The sequence below is a fragment of the Diabrotica virgifera genome, chromosome 9, assembly GCF_917563875.1.
Source record: "Diabrotica virgifera virgifera chromosome 9, PGI_DIABVI_V3a".
Lineage (NCBI taxonomy): Eukaryota > Metazoa > Arthropoda > Insecta > Coleoptera > Chrysomelidae > Diabrotica > Diabrotica virgifera.
The window spans coordinates 184,936,785-184,956,379 of NC_065451.1; the positions used below are offsets into that span (position 1 = coordinate 184,936,785).

Genomic DNA, 19,595 nt, shown 5'->3' on the forward strand with positions numbered 1-19,595 from the left:
ATACTTGAATCTCTCCACTGAACTCTATGTTCATTATCCCATGCGTGTTGACATATTTGAGATCTATCAAATTCTCTATTTTTTATATAAGACTGATGTTCATTTACTCTAACGTCTAATGGTCTTGACGTTTCACCTATATAAAATTGTTCGCATTCACAAGGTATTTTATAAATACAATTCTTTGTCCTTTCTTGTTCACTGTTAGGTTTAGTTTTAGATAGAATAGATCTCAATGTGTTTGTTGTTTTGAATGATGTTGATATGTTGAATTTATTTCCTATTGTTTTAAGTTTCTCGGATAGTCCTTTTACATATGGTATTGATATTTTCCTCGTATTATTTCTTTATATCACTACAACATTCACAAGAAATAATACGAGGAAAATATCAATACCATATGTAAAAGGACTATCCGAGAAACTTAAAACAATAGGAAATAAATTCAACATATCAACATCATTCAAAACAACAAACACATTGAGATCTATTCTATCTAAAACTAAACCTAACAGTGAACAAGAAAGAACAAAGAATTGTATTTATAAAATACCTTGTGAATGCGAACAATTTTATATAGGTGAAACGTCAAGACCATTAGACGTTAGAGTAAATGAACATCAGTCTTATATAAAAAATAGAGAATTTGATAGATCTCAAATATGTCAACACGCATGGGATAATGAACATAGAGTTCAGTGGAGAGATTCAAGTAGTCCTAAAAGAAGCAGATAGTAAAAAGAGAAAAATCAAAGAAGCGGCTCTAATTATGCTAAATGAAACCAATTGTGTCGCAAATTCCTCGGTAAAATGCAGTAGGATGTGGTTACCCATATTAAAGGAGGAAGTCAATAGAAAGAAAATACCACAATTAGTAAATCAGTAACATATCGAGTTAGTACATATTTAAAATTTAAAATATCAAGTCAGAATTTGGTATTAGTTTTGAGAGTAAACTAAATGTAAACCCAAATACTTACGATGTCGGGATAGTATCACGAGGTTTTTCCTGGTTTTCCCTCGTGATTTACTATGGAATCTCTAACGCGAGAATTTCAGTGCCACCGTTGCATTTGGTTGTCTTTTTAAAGACAGATCACATGCTATGATTTTTTGTGGCGGATATTCTTGAGTTGGGATTAATTTCATGTAATCGAATGAACTATCTTTTAGTAAAGTCGTCCCAGGAACGCAACTCATCAATATTGGCAATATCATTTTAAAGTGGTCTACTTTAAAATGTATAATACGTGTCTGAATTGCCGATATAAATGAGTCAGATTAAATAAATTATTAGAAGAATTTTTTAATAAGCAACAACATTTTTATTTATTTAGTATTATTTTGTATTTTGACAACGACACCCGACTTGGGCGTCGAAACGTTAATAAAATCATTTTTAGGTAAAATTGTGGCTTATTTCCCATTTGAATATACTTGAATGTAAATAGTTATAAATAATATATCACAGTACAAGATCGAGGAGATCCCACTGCAGATTCACTACATTATTTCTAGGTTAGTTAATTAAAATTCTATTTTTGTATAAATTTAAGAATAGGAGAATACATTGATAAGAGGTTGCCTGTGAAAAAGTGGCCGCAATTAGTTTTAATTATTAAATTAAATTACTAGCTATTCATTTCAAAAAAAAATTGTTCATGACGTAGATACATATTTTTCATATCAAATTTAAGGTATTTTTTTAATACGATGATATAAGGTTGCCTGTAAAAAATGGCCGCAAATTACGGTTGCCAGCTATTAAATACGCGACGTATTAGAGATAATGTGAAAGAAAGCTAGCACGCAACGCCACTGGTTTGACAAGATGACTGCTTTAACAACTCGCATTAGCATAAATGTCAACAAACACTGTGGAAGATGAGTTGCTTAGACTTAAAATGCTTCGAGAGCGGACAGTCACTGCTACAGCTTTGACTAGGAGACTAATAGATGTTCGTGGTACCATAGTTTCACCTAACATCGTATGTCAAAGATTAAGTAAAAAAAATTATCATCTTATGTACCTTACTGCTGACCCTTTATTGAATGCAGCTCATTGAAGACAACACTTTGGAATTCTGTCCTGTTTAAGCAGATTAGAACAAGGAAGATTGGAGAAACGTTTTGTTATAGACAGATCTCGTTTTATTAAATATTTACCTGATGGCCGCCAAAAAGTGTAGAAAAGGCCTGAAGAACACTATGCTCAATGGTGATTTGCTCCTGGAATACAGTGTGTTGGTGGAGGTATAATGGTATGAGACGGCATTTCTTTAGAAGCACATATAGATCTTATGTTATGGGTAGGTGGCTTTAATGCTGATAGATACATTAGGGTATGTCTGGAGGAACATGTGTTCCCTTATACATGTATATATTTTGTAGGTGAAAATTTTCGGAAATAGGCGGAGAATGCTCCGCCTCATGGAGCCAAAATAACAATGTAATACTTTACAGATGTCGGCATTCAGTTACTGCAGGAGAATGCTCCGCCTCATGGAGCCAAAATAACAATGTAATACTTTACAGATGTCGGCATTCAGTTACTACCTGGGCTCTTAGAAGTCCAACTCGCTAGAGCATATTATGTGGAAGAACTTGGAAAGTGGCGCTAATAAACAAGTGGGAACATATCGTCGCCTTAGTACTATAACTTGATAACTCCAAAATTAACGTTTTTGAGATAACTAGTTCGCAAGATGTATTTATTTGCCTCTATATTGTGTAAAAATTTGATAACTCGCTCCAAACGGGTTAAGTATTTATTTATGATTGACGAAAGTTGATAAAACTCAAATGCCCCTAATATTCGGTGCTAAAACTTGACAAGATAAGTTATCAAGTTATTGTTTAATCGAAATAATAGTGAGTACGACATACACTGAATGCTACAACCAGCTAACTCTAGTTATCTAGTTGTAGCACGTGTTTTTCTGAAACCACTGAACTTACCAAGTAATTGCTATCTGTTTATTCGGTTCATATTAATGCAAAAATTCAAGAACTGTTAGGAGATCTGGCAACCCCCATGGCAGAGGGCTAATTTTCACCAAAATAATGCTTAAAATATTAGTTTTCTTAAAAAGTTTACTTGGCACGACATGCGACATTACCAAATGTTAACATAATGGTAGTGCTAAAAGTTAATAACTTTAATTTTTCCTGTTATTTTCCATATTGGAAAACAAGTTTTCACCATATTCCTAAATATATCAGTAGCCAAAAAGTTAAGGAACAGTATTTTAGAGCTGCAGAGTGAATAAACTATTTACCAACATCATGGTAGCAGCACAAATATCTTTAAAATCTTTAAACCCGTTTATCTCTTCTTCTTAACGTGCCCTATCAAGTCCCTTTGACGTTGGCGATTAACATGGCCGTTTATCTCAGAACTACTAATTTCGAGTTATCAAGTTATAGTATTAAGGCGACGATATAATGCAAAACAAGATTGCTGCTTTAATCCAGTCTATGCCAGAAAGAACTGTTATTTGAGCTGAAGGAGGAAATACTCGGTTTTAGTAACCATATTTTAAAATATTTTATGATTTTGATTGGAAAAATGTCTTACTCCAAAAAATGGAAATTTTTATTTCTTGTTATATTAGTCAATATTTTGGAATTTCTTTCACTTTATGGTTTGTTATTGAATATACAATAAAAATAATTTATTGTAACTGACCTTTTGCTACTACTTCTTACTTTACTTAAAATAAACTTAGTGCCCAGTTACTTTTGGGTTAGTGAAGTTTATATTTTGCAATGGTTGAAAAGTCGTTATGAAAAGATTTTTTGCTCTTATAGACAGTTCTAAGGATTTTGAAAATCCTGTTAAATCAAGGAAACCATTGTATTGAGTCATTATATTAAGACTACACTGTATACCTACCTATAGCTATTGCTGCCCACCATTCCATACCCATTGTGACATGTAAATATTCAAAACAATTCTGTACTATTCCTACAGGACTGTAACCTCCCAAACCTAAAGAAGCAAAAGTTGGTTCTCCTAGTGCATTCAACTGATTCAACACTTCCCCAGTTGACTCAACTACGTCAGGAACCACTGGTGGCTCTGGTATGGCCTCTACTATAGGTTCAACTTTAACTTCTGTGGCACTAGATGCTGTATTAATATTGCTGTCAAGTGTTGGTATATCTGTGACTGTTGGATTCGTTGATCCTACTGCTGCAACTCCTGCTGTGGACCATGCTAGTGGCTTATTTTGGGAAATATGCTTTTGGAGATTACTGCATAGTTTTTGAATTTCTTTGTGTAATAGTTTTGGATTTTTAGTCTAAAATCATAAATTATTATCAATTGATATATCAGGAAAACCTTCGGAAGGTATATTACACTATTAGCTACTATTGACCATATTAATATTTAATCACACATTGCCACCTGGGAATAAAACCATTATATCAACACCCCCATCGAACAAGGTTGTAACTCAAGTTACATCTATTTTCAGATTTCAACATAGGCGAATTCAGCAAAAAATTGCGCACACGTCAATATAAACGACATAGTTTAATTCCCAATAGTTTGGATAATGAGAAGTTGTATTTTAAGTTCGTATGCCATTTTACTCCATTTTAGCGTGTAGAAGGCAGTAACGCTGGATACTCTCTATGTTAAATATTTATTATTTTCTTTATACTTGACGATTAATAAGGTTTTTAAATGAGTTACAACTTTGTTGCACATATGTTTAATTTATAAAGTAATCAAACATATGGTGTATCTCATAAGTCAATTTATCGAAATGTAAATACAAATGGATTTACAGACTTTTTTCCTTTTTGATAATTGCGGTGGACAAAATAGTTTTTACTACGTACTTCTATGTATACTTAATATTACACATGTATTTTTTGAAATAGCACATTCCAAAACGAGGGTGATTCAATGCATGCCCTTATAGAAAAACAGAATAAACAAGACGTATATGCTCCAGACCAATGGATAACCATGATACGATGTGCCAAAGCATCAGGCAAGAGTTCATCCGTAACTGAAATAAATCAGAAGCAAATTCTAAATTTTAACCCATTTAAGGACACACATGTTAATTTTGAAGTAGATGTTAATAGTAAAAGAGTAAAGTAATAAAACAAAATGGTCTAAAATTAAATGTTTACAGATATAGAAATGCGAAAAATTTGATATATTATATGTTTTCTTCATAGTGATAGAATATTATTGTTATTGTAAAATTTATAATTTCCAATTAAAGTTGTGAAAACTATTAGTTGATATTTTGTTTAAATATACCATAAAAACTAATTTTTTCCTATCTATATTGCCGATGACTCAAATCATACAACCTTTTAGTAGTAAAACTGGAAAAATAATTAACACAGAGAGTGTAAAATGGTTGTTAGGCAAGTTACAACCTTTTTCTATGAAAAATCATGTTTACTCTTAAGGTTGTATCTCAATCAAACTCAAGATTGTCAATAGTTAATAAAATTAAAAAAACATACATCTCACAGTAATCCCTTATTTTATTATGTTATAAATAGCATATCGCATTAGTGTAAAAGAGTATAACCATTTCGGTACAAATTTTTATAAGCCTACAGGTCTTTGTGTCAGGCCATGGAGTTGGGGTTTCTACATTGTCAAAATGATGCACTGAGATTGAAAATTGCTACAAGGATGAACAAGCAAAAAGTTACCATTGACAGAGGAGAGATGTCAAATGATACCGTAAATTAAGAAATAACTAGCACATTAGAACAAAACATGAAGTTGACATCAAGCAAAGAGGAAAGTACTGAGGAAAACTGGATGAGAATTAAAGATATATAGACTGTCCAAGAAATAATATTTAAGTGCAGTAAAAACGGGCGGATGACAAAAAATTACAAGACTTATGGATCAAAGAAGAGAAGTCTGAAATAAGATAAAAGCAAAAACAAGAGGATTCAGAAGACATGCAAAAACACATTTTCACAGTAAAGAATAGAATGAAATTGAACACTATGAAAATAAACTATCCTTCTTCTAATAAAAACTTATTTCTATCTGACTTTATTGACTGTATTGCTTAGCATCATTTTAACTAACCATATCAGTTTCTCAAATTTTCCTAGTGATCTCACTGCTTCATATAGTCCATTTTGAGAGATCAAGTCGTAAACCTTTTTAAAATCAATAAAGAGCATATGCAAGCCTACGTTTTGTTCATAACTACTGTTTTGTAATAATTTTAGCACAAAAATTTGATCAGTTGTTGCTCTTCCCTGTCTGAAACCAGCCTGGTATTCTTCTATTATGTCTGATTCATAGGTTTTCATTATACAGTAGACTCCCGTAGGTTTGGCCTCGGTTAGTTCAGTCTCCGCTTAGTCCGGCCGGCTCTCTGAGCATTAGTCACACACTTTGCACATTAAAAATCATTATAAAAGAAAATTCAGAAAAAATTACTGACTTTTTAAGTGTTTAAGAAGCCAAACCATCAATGTGCAATAATATTTTTAAATTTTATTAGGCCTAGAGTTCTGTAAGTATTGTTTTATAGTATTTTTGTAACAGTCTATCTTTTCATATAATATGTTAAATATATGTCAGAGTATTCCTTTGTGTTGTCTTCTACTTAATGTACAAGTGTTTTGTTTTTGCTAGATCCATACAAACAATGAATGGGCATTTTTTAGATAAGCATCGGTTTGTAATTTTCACAGATAATTTTATCACTTTCTTGTGAATTTTGCAGATGGGCACTATGGGCAGATGATTGCAGTGTTCTATTGCTCCGGCATGTGTTCGTTTTTCCATATTTTCTTTAGGTTAAGCCATCTTTTGCTGCAGTATATCTCCTACCTTTAATATCTCTGCTCGGACTCCACTGGCATCAAGTGGCAAGAATAAAGGTTGAACAAGAACTGTTGGATGAAATAAATATAAAAAGAGGAGTGAGACTGGGCTGTACACTATTACCTTTACTCTTTAACTTGTATTCAGAGGACATATTTAAGGGAGCCTTAATGGAGACAACAGAAGGTATTACTGTGAATGAAATAACGATGAACAATATCTGGACCTTAAAGGTAAACTACACTATGTTGACATGGTGTTATTTTAAACAAGTTCCTTTAATCCACTTATTTTATTACAGTAGAACTCCAATTATCCGGATTAATTGGGACCGGAGCCTATCTGGATAATCAAAAATCCAGATAATTGGATTTTTCTCGAAAAAGGCCTTTTCCGGGAAAGAAACGTAATTACAGCAAAACACAATGTAGAACATATACGGTATTTATTATGAAAAACAATACAGTATACACAACAATATGTATATAACAAAGTTTACATTACGTAATATTGACACACAATACTGAATCACAGTAAAATGAATTATTTTTTTACAAACTTGATTTTTTCTTTTTCTCAATCCGATCTGGATAATTGGCGATCCGGATAATTGGAGTCCGGATAATTGGAGTTCTACTGTAGTAGGAATATACAGCGTGTCTACTTGAGTTGGAAACATATGGGAAACTTTTTTATTATTAATTTTACGAAAAAAAGTTATTCTTTATAAAAAGTTCTGCATGCCCCAAAACCTAAGATTCAATTATCAGATATCAAATTTTCTCAATATTATACGAGGTATGTCAAAAAATATGAATTTCGGCTAAGGGTAAAGTACCTTTATTTCTCTCAATATCGAAAATTCTTATTATGAAAAGTTGTTTGGAAATAAAAACCAAGCTCAAATATGTAATTACATGCTTCTAATTGGAAAAAAATATTTTCCAAATTTTTCTCAAATTTATTGATACTAACTTCGTTTTTATTCATTACACATACGATAACTCTTTTATTATTACTTTTACGAAAAAAAGGTATTCTTTATAAAAATCTCTGTATGTCCTAAGACCGAAGATTCAACCAACAGATATGACATTTTATTAATTTTATACGAGTTATGTCAAAAAATATGAATTTCACTCAAGAGTAAAGTACCTTTATTTTTCACAATATTGAAAACGATTATTAAAAAAGTTGTTTAGAATTAAAAACTATGTGTCAATATGCAATTACATCCTTCTAATTGAAATACTGTGAAATATAAAGGTGCTATAATATTGAGCGAATTTCATATTTTTTGACACACCTCGTATAAAATTAATAAAAGTTGATATATCATGGTTGTGTCTTAGATTTTAGACCATGCAAAGTTTTTTATGAAGAATAACTTTTTTTTCGTAAAATGAATAATAAATGAGTTATGATATTTGTAATAATTAAAAACGATGTTGGGTATCCATAAATTTGAGAAAAATATTTTTTTTTCAATAAGAAGCATGTAATTGCATATTTCATCTTAGTTTTTAATTCCAAACAACTTTTTATCATAAGAATTTTCGATATTGAGAGAAATAAAGGTACTTTACCTTTAGCCGAAATTCATATTTTTTGACATACCTCGTATAATATTGAGAAAATTTGATATCTGATAATTGAATCTTAGGTTTTGGGGCATGCAGAACTTTTTATAAAGAATAACTTTTTTTCGTAAAATTAATAATAAAAAAGTTTCCCATATGTTTCCAACTCAAGTAGACACGCTGTATAAATTGGTTATATATTATCATTAAAATATAATGGTCATATTGTCTTTCAAACAATTATGGGATATATCAGATTTTATTAACATCCTCAGTGCTCTAAACTTTGTTACAAACACAGGCTAAACACCATTGCTCGAAATGATATAGTGTAGTTTACCTTCGAGGTCCAGATATTAGATAAGCTGAGGATTAAATGCTTGCTGAGTAAAATTATTATTTGGCTTCTAAAAGAGAAAAATTGAGGGGTCCGGCAGTAAAAAATGGTAAGGGGCAGTAAAGAAGTTTTGAGTTTTGAATATTCTTATATTTTTCATTAAAAAATATAAGAGTATGAAGCATGTTAAAACTAGCTGAATATGTTGTTAATACGTTGGCAAAATATGGAAAACCAAATATTTTTTATAATGATTAATTAGAAAAGTATGAAAATATGAACTACAACTTAACATTTTTTACCTAAAATATTTGAAATAGTTTAACGTAACATGTTAAGTGGTGTTGACTTAACATAATTTGGTAGGTACTAGGAATTCATTTTAAATTTAGATACCATTTGTGGTAAACAGCTGAAATCAATTCCCAAAATGATTTTACATCTTTCAGGTTTTCTAAAACGTTTAAACAAAAATAATAATATAGCGCTGGAGAGAATTTATTTTCATGTTTGCAAGTAAAAAATGTTAAGTTTTTATGCAAAGTGAACGTGGATGTAAACAATGTTAAGTACATCCCTTACCATTTTTTACTTGCGAACATTTATTCTAAGAATATAAAGAAATTGTCTTCTTTATAGAAACTTGACCAAGACTTTATAGAAACTTCACTAAATACTTGAAATTCAGGATCTTTATCTGAGTTGCAATCATCGTAGCTCTCAGAATTGTCACTGTTAACAGCAAAAAAGCCATTTAAATTGGAACAACCTGCATTATCATGAACACATAACATTATTTTCATGCTTATGCATGTCCCTTACCAAATTTTAAGAAATTAATTTGGGTCCGTCTATTATTAGGAGGATAAACTAAGTAAAATTTTCTGCTTTGCCATATCCCTTGCCATCTTTTACATACTATTTCGCGAAAAATCAAAATTTGTTCCTTACCATTGTTTACTACCGAGCCCCTCAATTAACAATGAATATTAATGATTTACAAAAACTAAGCAGTTGTCCAAGTATAATAATACCATACCTTCCTGTTAATATCATTCCGCTGATCAGCAATATTGTTGGAAAAAACACTAACGGCCTCTGAAGAATTATTTGATTTGACTTTCGCAATATTTTTCTGGAACAATTACAATATAATATAATAAAATGTAATGATTCTGATAGTGTATAATATTCAGTTATCACTTAACACCTTGGCTGTGTTTAGAGATATTTATAAACTTATGTTGAGTGTGTTACTACATATGTCCCTTAGTGAAACTTTGCCACTTACGAGACAGTCTACACAGCCAACTGTTAGTGTAATTCGAAGTCTATTTGTCTCGTAACGCAGCCAAGGTGCTAAATTAAAAATATTTTTCATTTTAAATTACACTTTTATTAAAAAGCAGAATTGACTAAACAACTTACCAATATTTTGTTCCAAAAGCTGGACGTATTCTTTACATTCTTACTCTGCAAACATATTTGAACTACTTCCTTATAATCATTTTTCAAGTTCTAAAAAGTGTGTGCAAATAACTGAAAATTACGTTGAAAATTAAAACTTACCAATGAATTTTTAATTGATTTTGTTAACTTCTGACATGAAGCTATAGAACAATATCGAGACATTGTAGAAATAAGTGTTATTTTATTTAATTTTTACATTAAACCAGCAGCAAATACAGTCATATAAGATATAACCTAAAACTAAATAAAATTCAAAAGAATTTCCTCTTCTTCTTCTCTTTCAATTTTTCAATAAGGTTATTAAGCTAACGTCAAAAAAAATATATAAACAAAATCACTCAACAAATAATATATAGATAGAGTAATATTTTTATTCCATTCTATTTAAAAAGTGTTATATTTTATTTCACTTTGAGTGATTTGTGTAAGAAATTATCCTAATTTTTTCAATTTATCCTCCAAGCGCCCTTTTATAGACAACCAGTTCTACGGATACTTCACGAAATCAATTCTTAATGTAATAGTACGGCTAGGGATGGCGGTTTTTGACAAAACACCGGTTTTCGGTTATACCGGTTTTTTTTTTGTTTACGGTTTAACCTAGCTGTTATAACCGGCCAAAAAAAACCGGTTTTTCGAAAAACCGGTTTTCGGTTTTTTTAATCCAATAGGTTACAATGTTACATTTACAATGCACTTTAGTTTGCGATACTCCACTCAACAAAATTAGTACTATCGAAAGAACATCAATATCAATATAAATAAAACAAATTTTTTAATAAAACCATTTTATTCTATTAATTATTATATTTATTTATTATTTTATTATTATTATATATTTATTGATTATTATTAAATATAATATAGCGTAAGGTTAATATACAGAGAGAGTCTGTAATATGGAATAAATTCAATATCTCAAATAGTAATTGTTTTTTTTAAACGCTAGGCCTCGTCGATTAGTATTTCAAATTGTCCTTTTTGAAATACAATAATAATGTACACAGGGTGTCCCAATTTAGAGATATGACGTCATCGTTGATTTTATTAAATGGCAACACTGTCATTTTGATAGCTATTTTGATAGGGTGTGTAAAGTTATACACAACTGCAAAATATCAAATTTTTATTCTCTACCATTTACAAGATAATAGAAAATAACAAAGTTATGTCTGTAATTTGGAATAAATTCAATAATTAAAATACTAATTGTTTTTATGAAAAATGCTCAGACCTGTCGGTTAGTATTTCAAATTGTCATTTTTGACATACAATAATAATGTATACAGGGTGTTCCAGTTTAGAGATATGACGTCATCGTTGATTTTCTTAAACAGCAACACTGTCATTTTGATAGCTATTTTGATAGGGTGTGTAAAGTTATACACAACTGCAAAATTTCAAATTTTTATTCCCTACCATTTAAAATATAATAAAAAATAACAAAGTAATGAAAAACAAGTAATCAAATAATAATTGAATTTAATTATTTCATTTAAGCAAATGCTCATAACACTGCCCATTGATAATTTGACAATAATTGAGGGCAACATTATGAGTATTTGCTTAATTGAAATAATTAAATTCAATTATTATTTGATTACTTGTTTTTCATAACTTGGTTATTTTTTATTATCTTGTAAATAGCAGGGAATAAAAATTTGAAATTTTGCAGTTGTGTATAGCTTTACACACCCTATCAAAATAGCTATCAAAATGACAGTGTTGCTGTTTAAGAAAATCAAGGATGACGTCATATCTCTAAACTGGAACACCCTGTATACATTATTATTGTATGTCAAAAATGACAATTTGAAATACTAATCGACAGGTCTGAGAATTTTTCATAAAAACAATTAGTATTTTAATTATTGAATTTATTCCAAATTACAGACATAACTTTGTTATTTTCTATTATCTTGTAAATGGTAGAGAATAAAAATTTGATATTTTGCAGTTGTGTATAACTTTATACACCCTATCAAAATAGCTATCAAAATGACAGTGTTGCCATTTAAGAAAATCAACGATGACGTCATATCTCTAAATTGGGACACCCTGTATACATTATTATTGTATGCCAAAAAAGGCAATTTGAAATACTAATCGACGGGTCTGAGCATTTTTCAAAAAAAAAAACAATGAGTATTTGAGATATTGAATTTATTCCAAATTACAGACTCTCTCTGTATACATATTGCAATAATATACAATTTAACCCGACCATTTCAACTTATAAAAAATTTCCCAGATTCGTTCAACTGGGAGTTAAAAAAAATAATATCAACATAAATATTTTACTTAAAATTAAATTGGATAATGCAATTTATCTTTTATTTTGAATACCATCAAAAAAAAAATTATCATGTATTTCTTTTAACACGTTTGTATATTTGTATAATAGGTATATTTTCACTCATTTAATACTTCCTGTATGGGTGTATCGTTTTGAAAACGTAGGGAAATCCTTGGAGATTCGTACTCGTAATCGGTAATTCGATATTCATAGTCAGAACATTATTTTTGGTAATCAGAAAAAGTCATTCACCCACTTTAAATGTAAAGAATCAAGTGTGAAAAATACATAGATGATGTTTGCGTCTACTTCAACCAGATCACTTCTTATGTAAATATTATGATTACAAATATTATAATAAAACTTAATTGTCTCTGGCTGATGTTTCCACTGTCAGTTTGCTTCTGTATTTATAAAATAACATTTGCATTATGGTTTTGTTTGGAATGATTACTTGAGAATAATAATTATGATTGGGATCCAAAATAATACCTAACCTAATCCTAATCACCGTAAAAACCTAATAACCGGTTTTTACTTTAAAAAGAAAAAACCGGTTATAACCGGGACAAAAAAACAACCGGTAAAACCGGTTATTGCAAAGTAAAAAACCGGTTTTAGGTTAAAACCGGTAGGTTTTTCCCATCCCTATATAGTACGTTCTTTAACGGTAAAATATTGCAAAACCCCTAAATTTTAAAGAACCGCCTGGATTGACATGAAATTTGGCATACACATAGCTAACAAGTCAAAGAAAAAAAGTGATATTGTGCCGATATGTGCTTTTGCCCTGGGGGTGGTTTTCACCCCCTCTTAGGGGTGAAAAAATATTCGTCCAAAGTAAGTCCGGAAATGGATAAACTGACTAATTTTAAGTAACTTTTGTTCTATAAAGTTTTTTCACTAAGTCAATACTTTTCGAGTTATTTGCCAGTGAATATGTTCATTTTTTCAAAAAAATAACCACGCTTTTAGACGGTTTTTCGCAAATAACTCAAATAGTACTTTGTCGAAAAAACATTCTTAGCAAAAATATAGCCTGTAAAAAATTAAAAAAAAATGGTGTATATATCATGTCTCTATACCTAGTAGAAGCAGAGTTATAGCCAATGAAAAATAGGTTCATATTCGTCAAATTCCAAATGGAATACTTTAACGTGAAATAACCAAAAATGAAGCACATTTCGGGTAAAACTCATTACAACTTATTTAAAGTGTTTAAAAAAGCTTCATTTTTGTTTTATTAAAAAATTTCTAGCATCAAAAGTAAACAAGTTACGCTCAAAATAAAGTTAGTCCCTTTTTTTTGGTAAAAAAATCGGGAAAGTCACCCCCTAATTAGTATCTCAAATGAACTTAATCGTTACGACTTCACAAGTTTCTTGACTCGTGTATGTATTATTATTGTTTATATGATCTGTAAGTTTCATCGGTTCAAAGTTCTTATTTTTGAAAGGGCTGTAGTTAAAAGGGGTTGAACGAGTCACTGATCACGGATGTATGCAAATTTAAAAACACCAAATCTTAATCAATTTTTGTCTAACAGAAAAACAAAAAAATACATGATATTCAGAAATGCAATGCTGACTTTTTATGTTTTTAGGAACTTTTTATGAAAACGGAAATAATGCTTTTTTTAAATACTTTAAAAAAGTTATAATGGGTTTTCGCCAAAAAGTGCTTAATTTTTTGGATATTTCACGTCGAAATATTCTATTTGAAATTTGGTGAATATGAATCTATTTTTCATTGGCTATAACTCTGGTTTTATGCGGTCCAGAGACCTAACGCGTACACCATTTTTTTTACTTTTTTTACAGGCTATATTTTTGTTAAGAACGTTTTTTTCGACAAAATACTTACTTTTTGAGTTATTTGCGAAAAACCGTCTAAAAATATGGTTATTTTGTTGAAAAAATGAACATATTCACTGGCAAATAACTCGAAAAGTGTTGACTTGTCGAAAAAGCTCTATGGAACAAAAGTTACTTAAAATTAGTCAGTATACCCATTTCCGGACTTATTTTGGACATATAATTTTTCACCCACAAGAGGGAGTGAAAGTCACCCCCAGGGCAAAAGCACACATCGGCACAATATCACTTTTTTTCTTTGACATGTAAGCTATACGTATGCCAAATTTCATGTCAATCCAAGCAGTTCTTTATATTTTAGAGCAAAAACCGTGAAATAATGTACTACGTTTAAAATCTTTGAATATAATTCAAACATAATTTTCAAAATCATAGTCTAATTAAAACCAATTATGAGTATTAATAATGGGTGTTGCCCAGAGACGTGCGGTACATCTATTCAATATGATGCAAGTCTTCGAAATGCCGCCCTTAAAGTGGATAGGCGCAAAATTTCGGCTCCAATGCTGTTTAAATGCATTCATTTTTTTCGAATCCTGAGAGAAAACAAATTTGAAAAATTTAAACGCAGAATGAAAGATTACATTATTACCGGGGACCGAAAGTCCCTGAAAACTTCTTTAATGTTTATTTTAATAAGTTACAGGGGTGACAAAAAAAAAGAGAAAATTGCGTGAAAATTACGTGTGATTTTTAATTTCAAATATCTGATTCAAAAGAAACGGTAATAATGTAATCTTTCATTCTGCGTTTAAATTTTTCAAAAATATTTATTGGTTTTCTCAGGATTCGAAAAAAAATGAACGCATTTAAGAAGCATTGGAGCCGAAATGTTGCGCCTACGCCCTTAAATATTATTGAAACTTAACTTTGATTTCTATTAAATGAAACACAAAATGAACCAACACTTTTACAAAAAACAACATTTACAAAAATTTCAATTTTACCCTTCTGACTTTAATTTTGGCAAACTCGTCAATCAGATTGGTGTAGTCGTAGTATAAAGTAGCAGCTACTGAGAACTCTATTGAAATGAGTGCTAAATCTTTTAGTTTTGTTCAGTACCGGCGCTAGGGTATAAGGCGCCCGCCTGCAAAACTAGCATAGGCGCCCTTTAGTCTCTTTTAAACTCATATTTTGTATCGCACCAGCAGAAAAAAGCTCATTTTGGCGCCCCCCAATCAGGAGCGCCCGCCTGCAGTGCATCCCTTGCAGGCCCGTTATCGCCGGCCCTGGTTTTGTTTGTCTTATGGAGCTTCGTAAAAAGTTTTTTTTTCTACGAGCGTGCAAAAGTGTCTACTTTCGCGTACGCATTTTAGTTTAGAAAGTTTCACTTTTCCGCACGCTTGTTACTTTTCCGCACGCGTGTTACTTTTCCGCACGCGGTTTTTACTTTTCCGCACGCGTGTTAATTTAGATATGTTAATATGGCCTTAAAGTAATTATAATACATGCAATAAACTAATATTTAGATATTTACTAATTTATTTCAAATATATCTTATTGTGTTCCTGTTTTAATGAAATTAACGCGACAATTCGATGAAATAAAATTATTTTGACATAATATTCGAAAGTCAAATCGGTACACAATAACAGTCGTTTTGAATCATCGTCATGGAAACCAAGATCGTCGTCATGCTAACTAATTATATTGAAAGTTTGGTTTTGACAACCTTGTCAAAGAATTAATTTGTTCGTATGTATTTTCATATTAATTAAATGAATTGATTAAGATTTGGTAATTTTTTAAAGACTCTTAGAAAAAATATTGTTCCTAACTCTTGCAGAAAGTCTCTTTTCCGCACTCGACTGCTTGCCGAACTCCCGCTTCGCGTCGTTCGGCAAACTGCAGTCGCGTGCGGAAAAGAATGACTTTCTGCACTTGTTAGGAAAATAACTATAATAATTTTTAATTTTGAAAAACTTCTTTCCCCACTAGCTACCGAGACAGGGAGTGTTAATTAAATGCTTAGTGATACAAGATACAACTACATTTAGGTATAAAGAAATTACGGTATTTTGGCACAGATACATAGTTCATAACTTCCAAAGATTTCATGAAGTATGGTATCATTTGGGATATATCACGAAATTCTTCTAGATCATTTGACTCTATCCGATTCTTTTTCTTTTTCTCTTGAAAGTATTGAATAAAGATTCATAACATTTTTCTAGTGTTGTATCATATATTTCCCTCAATTTAAAACTATAATAAAATCTATCAAAAATTTAAATTTTTATGAGTTTCTAGAAGCAAAAATCGATCAACCAAAGCATTAAGACGATGTCTTAAGTATAGATGAAAAAATTTATTTTAAATTTATCTTCCACTGTTTCCAGACTTTTCGTAATCAACTTAAATCAAGATATCAACTTATGTCAAGATTTTCTGCCATTTCATTTGCGGTCATTTTCATTTGGTCATAGCCAGATTGTCTGCAACTTTTCATTTTTTCGCTTAGACAAAACATGGCTGTAAAAACCTAAATCCATAAATCGAATACCTCAATGTCGGAATAACAAAGAACTTATAGAAAAATATAAGCGTTGTATGTATATAATATTTACACTTTCGGCTGACACTTGGCCCTATGGTTCAATTTGTATTTTGTTTTTACTGATTATGCCGCCACCTTGTGATGCCGCCTGATGCGACTGCCTCACCGCATCATAGCACGGCACGGCCCTGGTGTTGCCGCCTCTGGCCTTTAAGACTTCTTGGAGCCGGTTCGGCAATCCATTCATGATATTATTCTGCATATCCGATTGGGGGATATTGTGCCCAATGATTGTGCCACTCCTCTAAAGCAGCTGTCTTGAGATCTCCGAAGGATGTAAGATGTAGGGGCTGGTACTCTTGCTCTTACCCATTTTTTGAGGTTGTCTCAAATGTGTTCAATTGAATCCCGACCACTTTAAGGTACTTATGGTTGAATCTTGCGGTATGCGAGCATAATCAAAAGTTCTCACCAATATACGGTGCGAAAGGCATGACAGGGTCTTGAAGAGCTTCTTCCACGTATTTTGGAGCATTTACACTGCCTCTATCAAACACAACAAGATCAGTACGAGCTTCGTAAGAGATACATCTTTTTATATCATTATCGACCCTCCTCGGTAAACCATTGTTTTGGTTATAGTGCATGGACAAGCCTTTTATTTTGACGCCTGTAGACACGCTGACATCCATCAGGACTTTTTGGGGCTATTCTGCTTTCATCTATAAGAACAGTATGTTCTTCAATTCCGCCACAGTCCAGTCAGCCTATTCTCGCACAAAAAGTCTAGCTCTACGGTATTGTGGGAGCTGCTATGGGGCGCGAGCCGGACGGAAAGCCCTCAAATATTTATTGTCGGTCTTCTTCTAATGGTAAGTTCAATCACACTAACACTTTTCACATTAGCGGTGCAAAAGCGATTTCTCAACACGTTGCTGACAATGAAGCGGTCATCTCGAATTGTAGTGCATCGATCTCGACCTTGACCTGACCTGCGGGTGTATGAACCTGCCTACCGAAATTATCTGTTAGCTCTCCGTACCATAGTTCAGCCCCTACATACGTTGGAGAGCTCAAGGCGGCTGCGGTAAAGGTTTGGCGCAAGATCCCCCAGTCGGATATCCAGGACCTAGGATATATATATACTTTTGTATAAAGTAATCATTTACAGTATTCGTTACTTTGATTACTATGTTTACTTTTGTTACTTTTGTATTTGAGTACCGATAATGATATCGAGAATCGTATTTCTCAGTAGGTAGGTTTGTACAGGTATTCCGATATAACAACGACCTTCACCAATCTGTTCAAGGGATAAAAATGATTTGATTACTATGATTACTATTGCTACTTTTGCATTTAAGTACCGGTAATCATATCGAGAATCGTATTTCTCAGTAGGAAGGTATTTTGTATAGGTCTTCCGATATAATAACGACCTTCACGAAGTACGAATCAATCATAGTAATCAAAGTAATCAAAGTAGATACAATAGTCGTTACTCGCTCTAATACGATTGGTATGAAGTAACGAAGTAATCAGAGTAATCAAAGTAGATACAATAGTCGTTATATACTAGCTCTGATACGTTTGGTACGAAGTATATATATCAATCGGTTTTAAAACGTCTTGCGACGTTGTCCGATGCCTAATTTCCATGACACTCTATCATCCCATTGGCCCTCTCTAAGATCTCTTGCGCTCATCGCCTTCGTTACTCCCTCTCTCCAAGATTTCTTGGGTCTTCCTCTCTTTCTGCGGTTTGGTGGTACCCATTGCATAATTATTTTAGGGAGTCTTGAGTTATCCATCCTCTGGACGTGTCCGTACCATATCAGCTGTTTTCTTTCTATGTCTGTTGTTAGAGAGCCGTCAACCCCCATTCGTGGTACGAAGTAATCAAAGTAATCAAAGTAACGATTTGTCTCTCTGTATAGTAATCGTTACTATCGGTATTCGTAAGTAACGAGTACTTTGTAACGAATAGTTACTTTTTCAACATCACTAGTGGATTGCCGAACCAGCTTTAGGCTCCTAAGGCTACGGCTACACGGGCGAGAAATTGACGCTAGCAGTAGCAGTAAAATGAACTTACGGTTCCGCGGAACGGAATGGGAATAGCCGAACTGTACCGACTACAGAACTTGTGCGTAGTCGGTTCAGTTCGGCTATTCCCATTCCGTTCCGCGGAACCTTAAGTTCATTTTACTGCTACTGCTAGCGTCAATTTCTCGCCCGTGGAGCCGTAGCCTAAGGGCCAAAGGCGGCAACACCCATAATTAATACTTATAATTTTTGTAAATTAGAATATGACTTTGAAAATTATGTTTGAATCTTCTAAGAAGATTTTTAAAATTGAATTTTTAGTAAGCATTCCTTGAAAAACGATTTTTTTTATATAGTTTTCTTGTTTTCTTTCCCTTAAAGGTAGTTTTCACGGTATCATTCATAAAATGTGGTTCAAGATTGACAATTTCTGCAAATTGAAAGAACTACAAGGTAGGCGGTTAATTGTGCCGGTAATTGTTATAGGGATGGTAGGGATAGAGAAAACATTAATGAATGGGCAAACGTTCTTATTAGTTTTTACTGCATCCCTTACTAAATTTTTCACGCTACATTCCTGAAAAGTAGTCTGACTATAACGTGCTATAACTATGAGAAAATACGAAAAACAAGTAAGACTATCAAAATCAAAATGACATT

General features: G+C 31.9%; 1 protein-coding gene across 1 annotated transcript in view; it reads right to left on the reverse strand.

The window, feature by feature from the left end:
* The window catches only part of LOC126891839 (mitochondrial inner membrane protein OXA1L), a 33,594-nt gene extending 23,117 nt beyond the window's left edge, over positions 1–10,477 (reverse strand). Inside the window, exons 1-4 of the mRNA XM_050661162.1 lie at positions 10,319–10,477; positions 10,178–10,267; positions 9,789–9,884; positions 3,896–4,304 (exon numbers count right to left, since the gene is read on the reverse strand). Coding sequence (XP_050517119.1) covers positions 3,896–4,304; positions 9,789–9,884; positions 10,178–10,267; positions 10,319–10,381 — 658 coding nt within the window. The 5' untranslated portion in view covers positions 10,382–10,477. The remainder of the gene's footprint in view (positions 1–3,895; positions 4,305–9,788; positions 9,885–10,177; positions 10,268–10,318) is intronic.
* Positions 10,478–19,595: the final 9,118 nt, after the last annotated feature.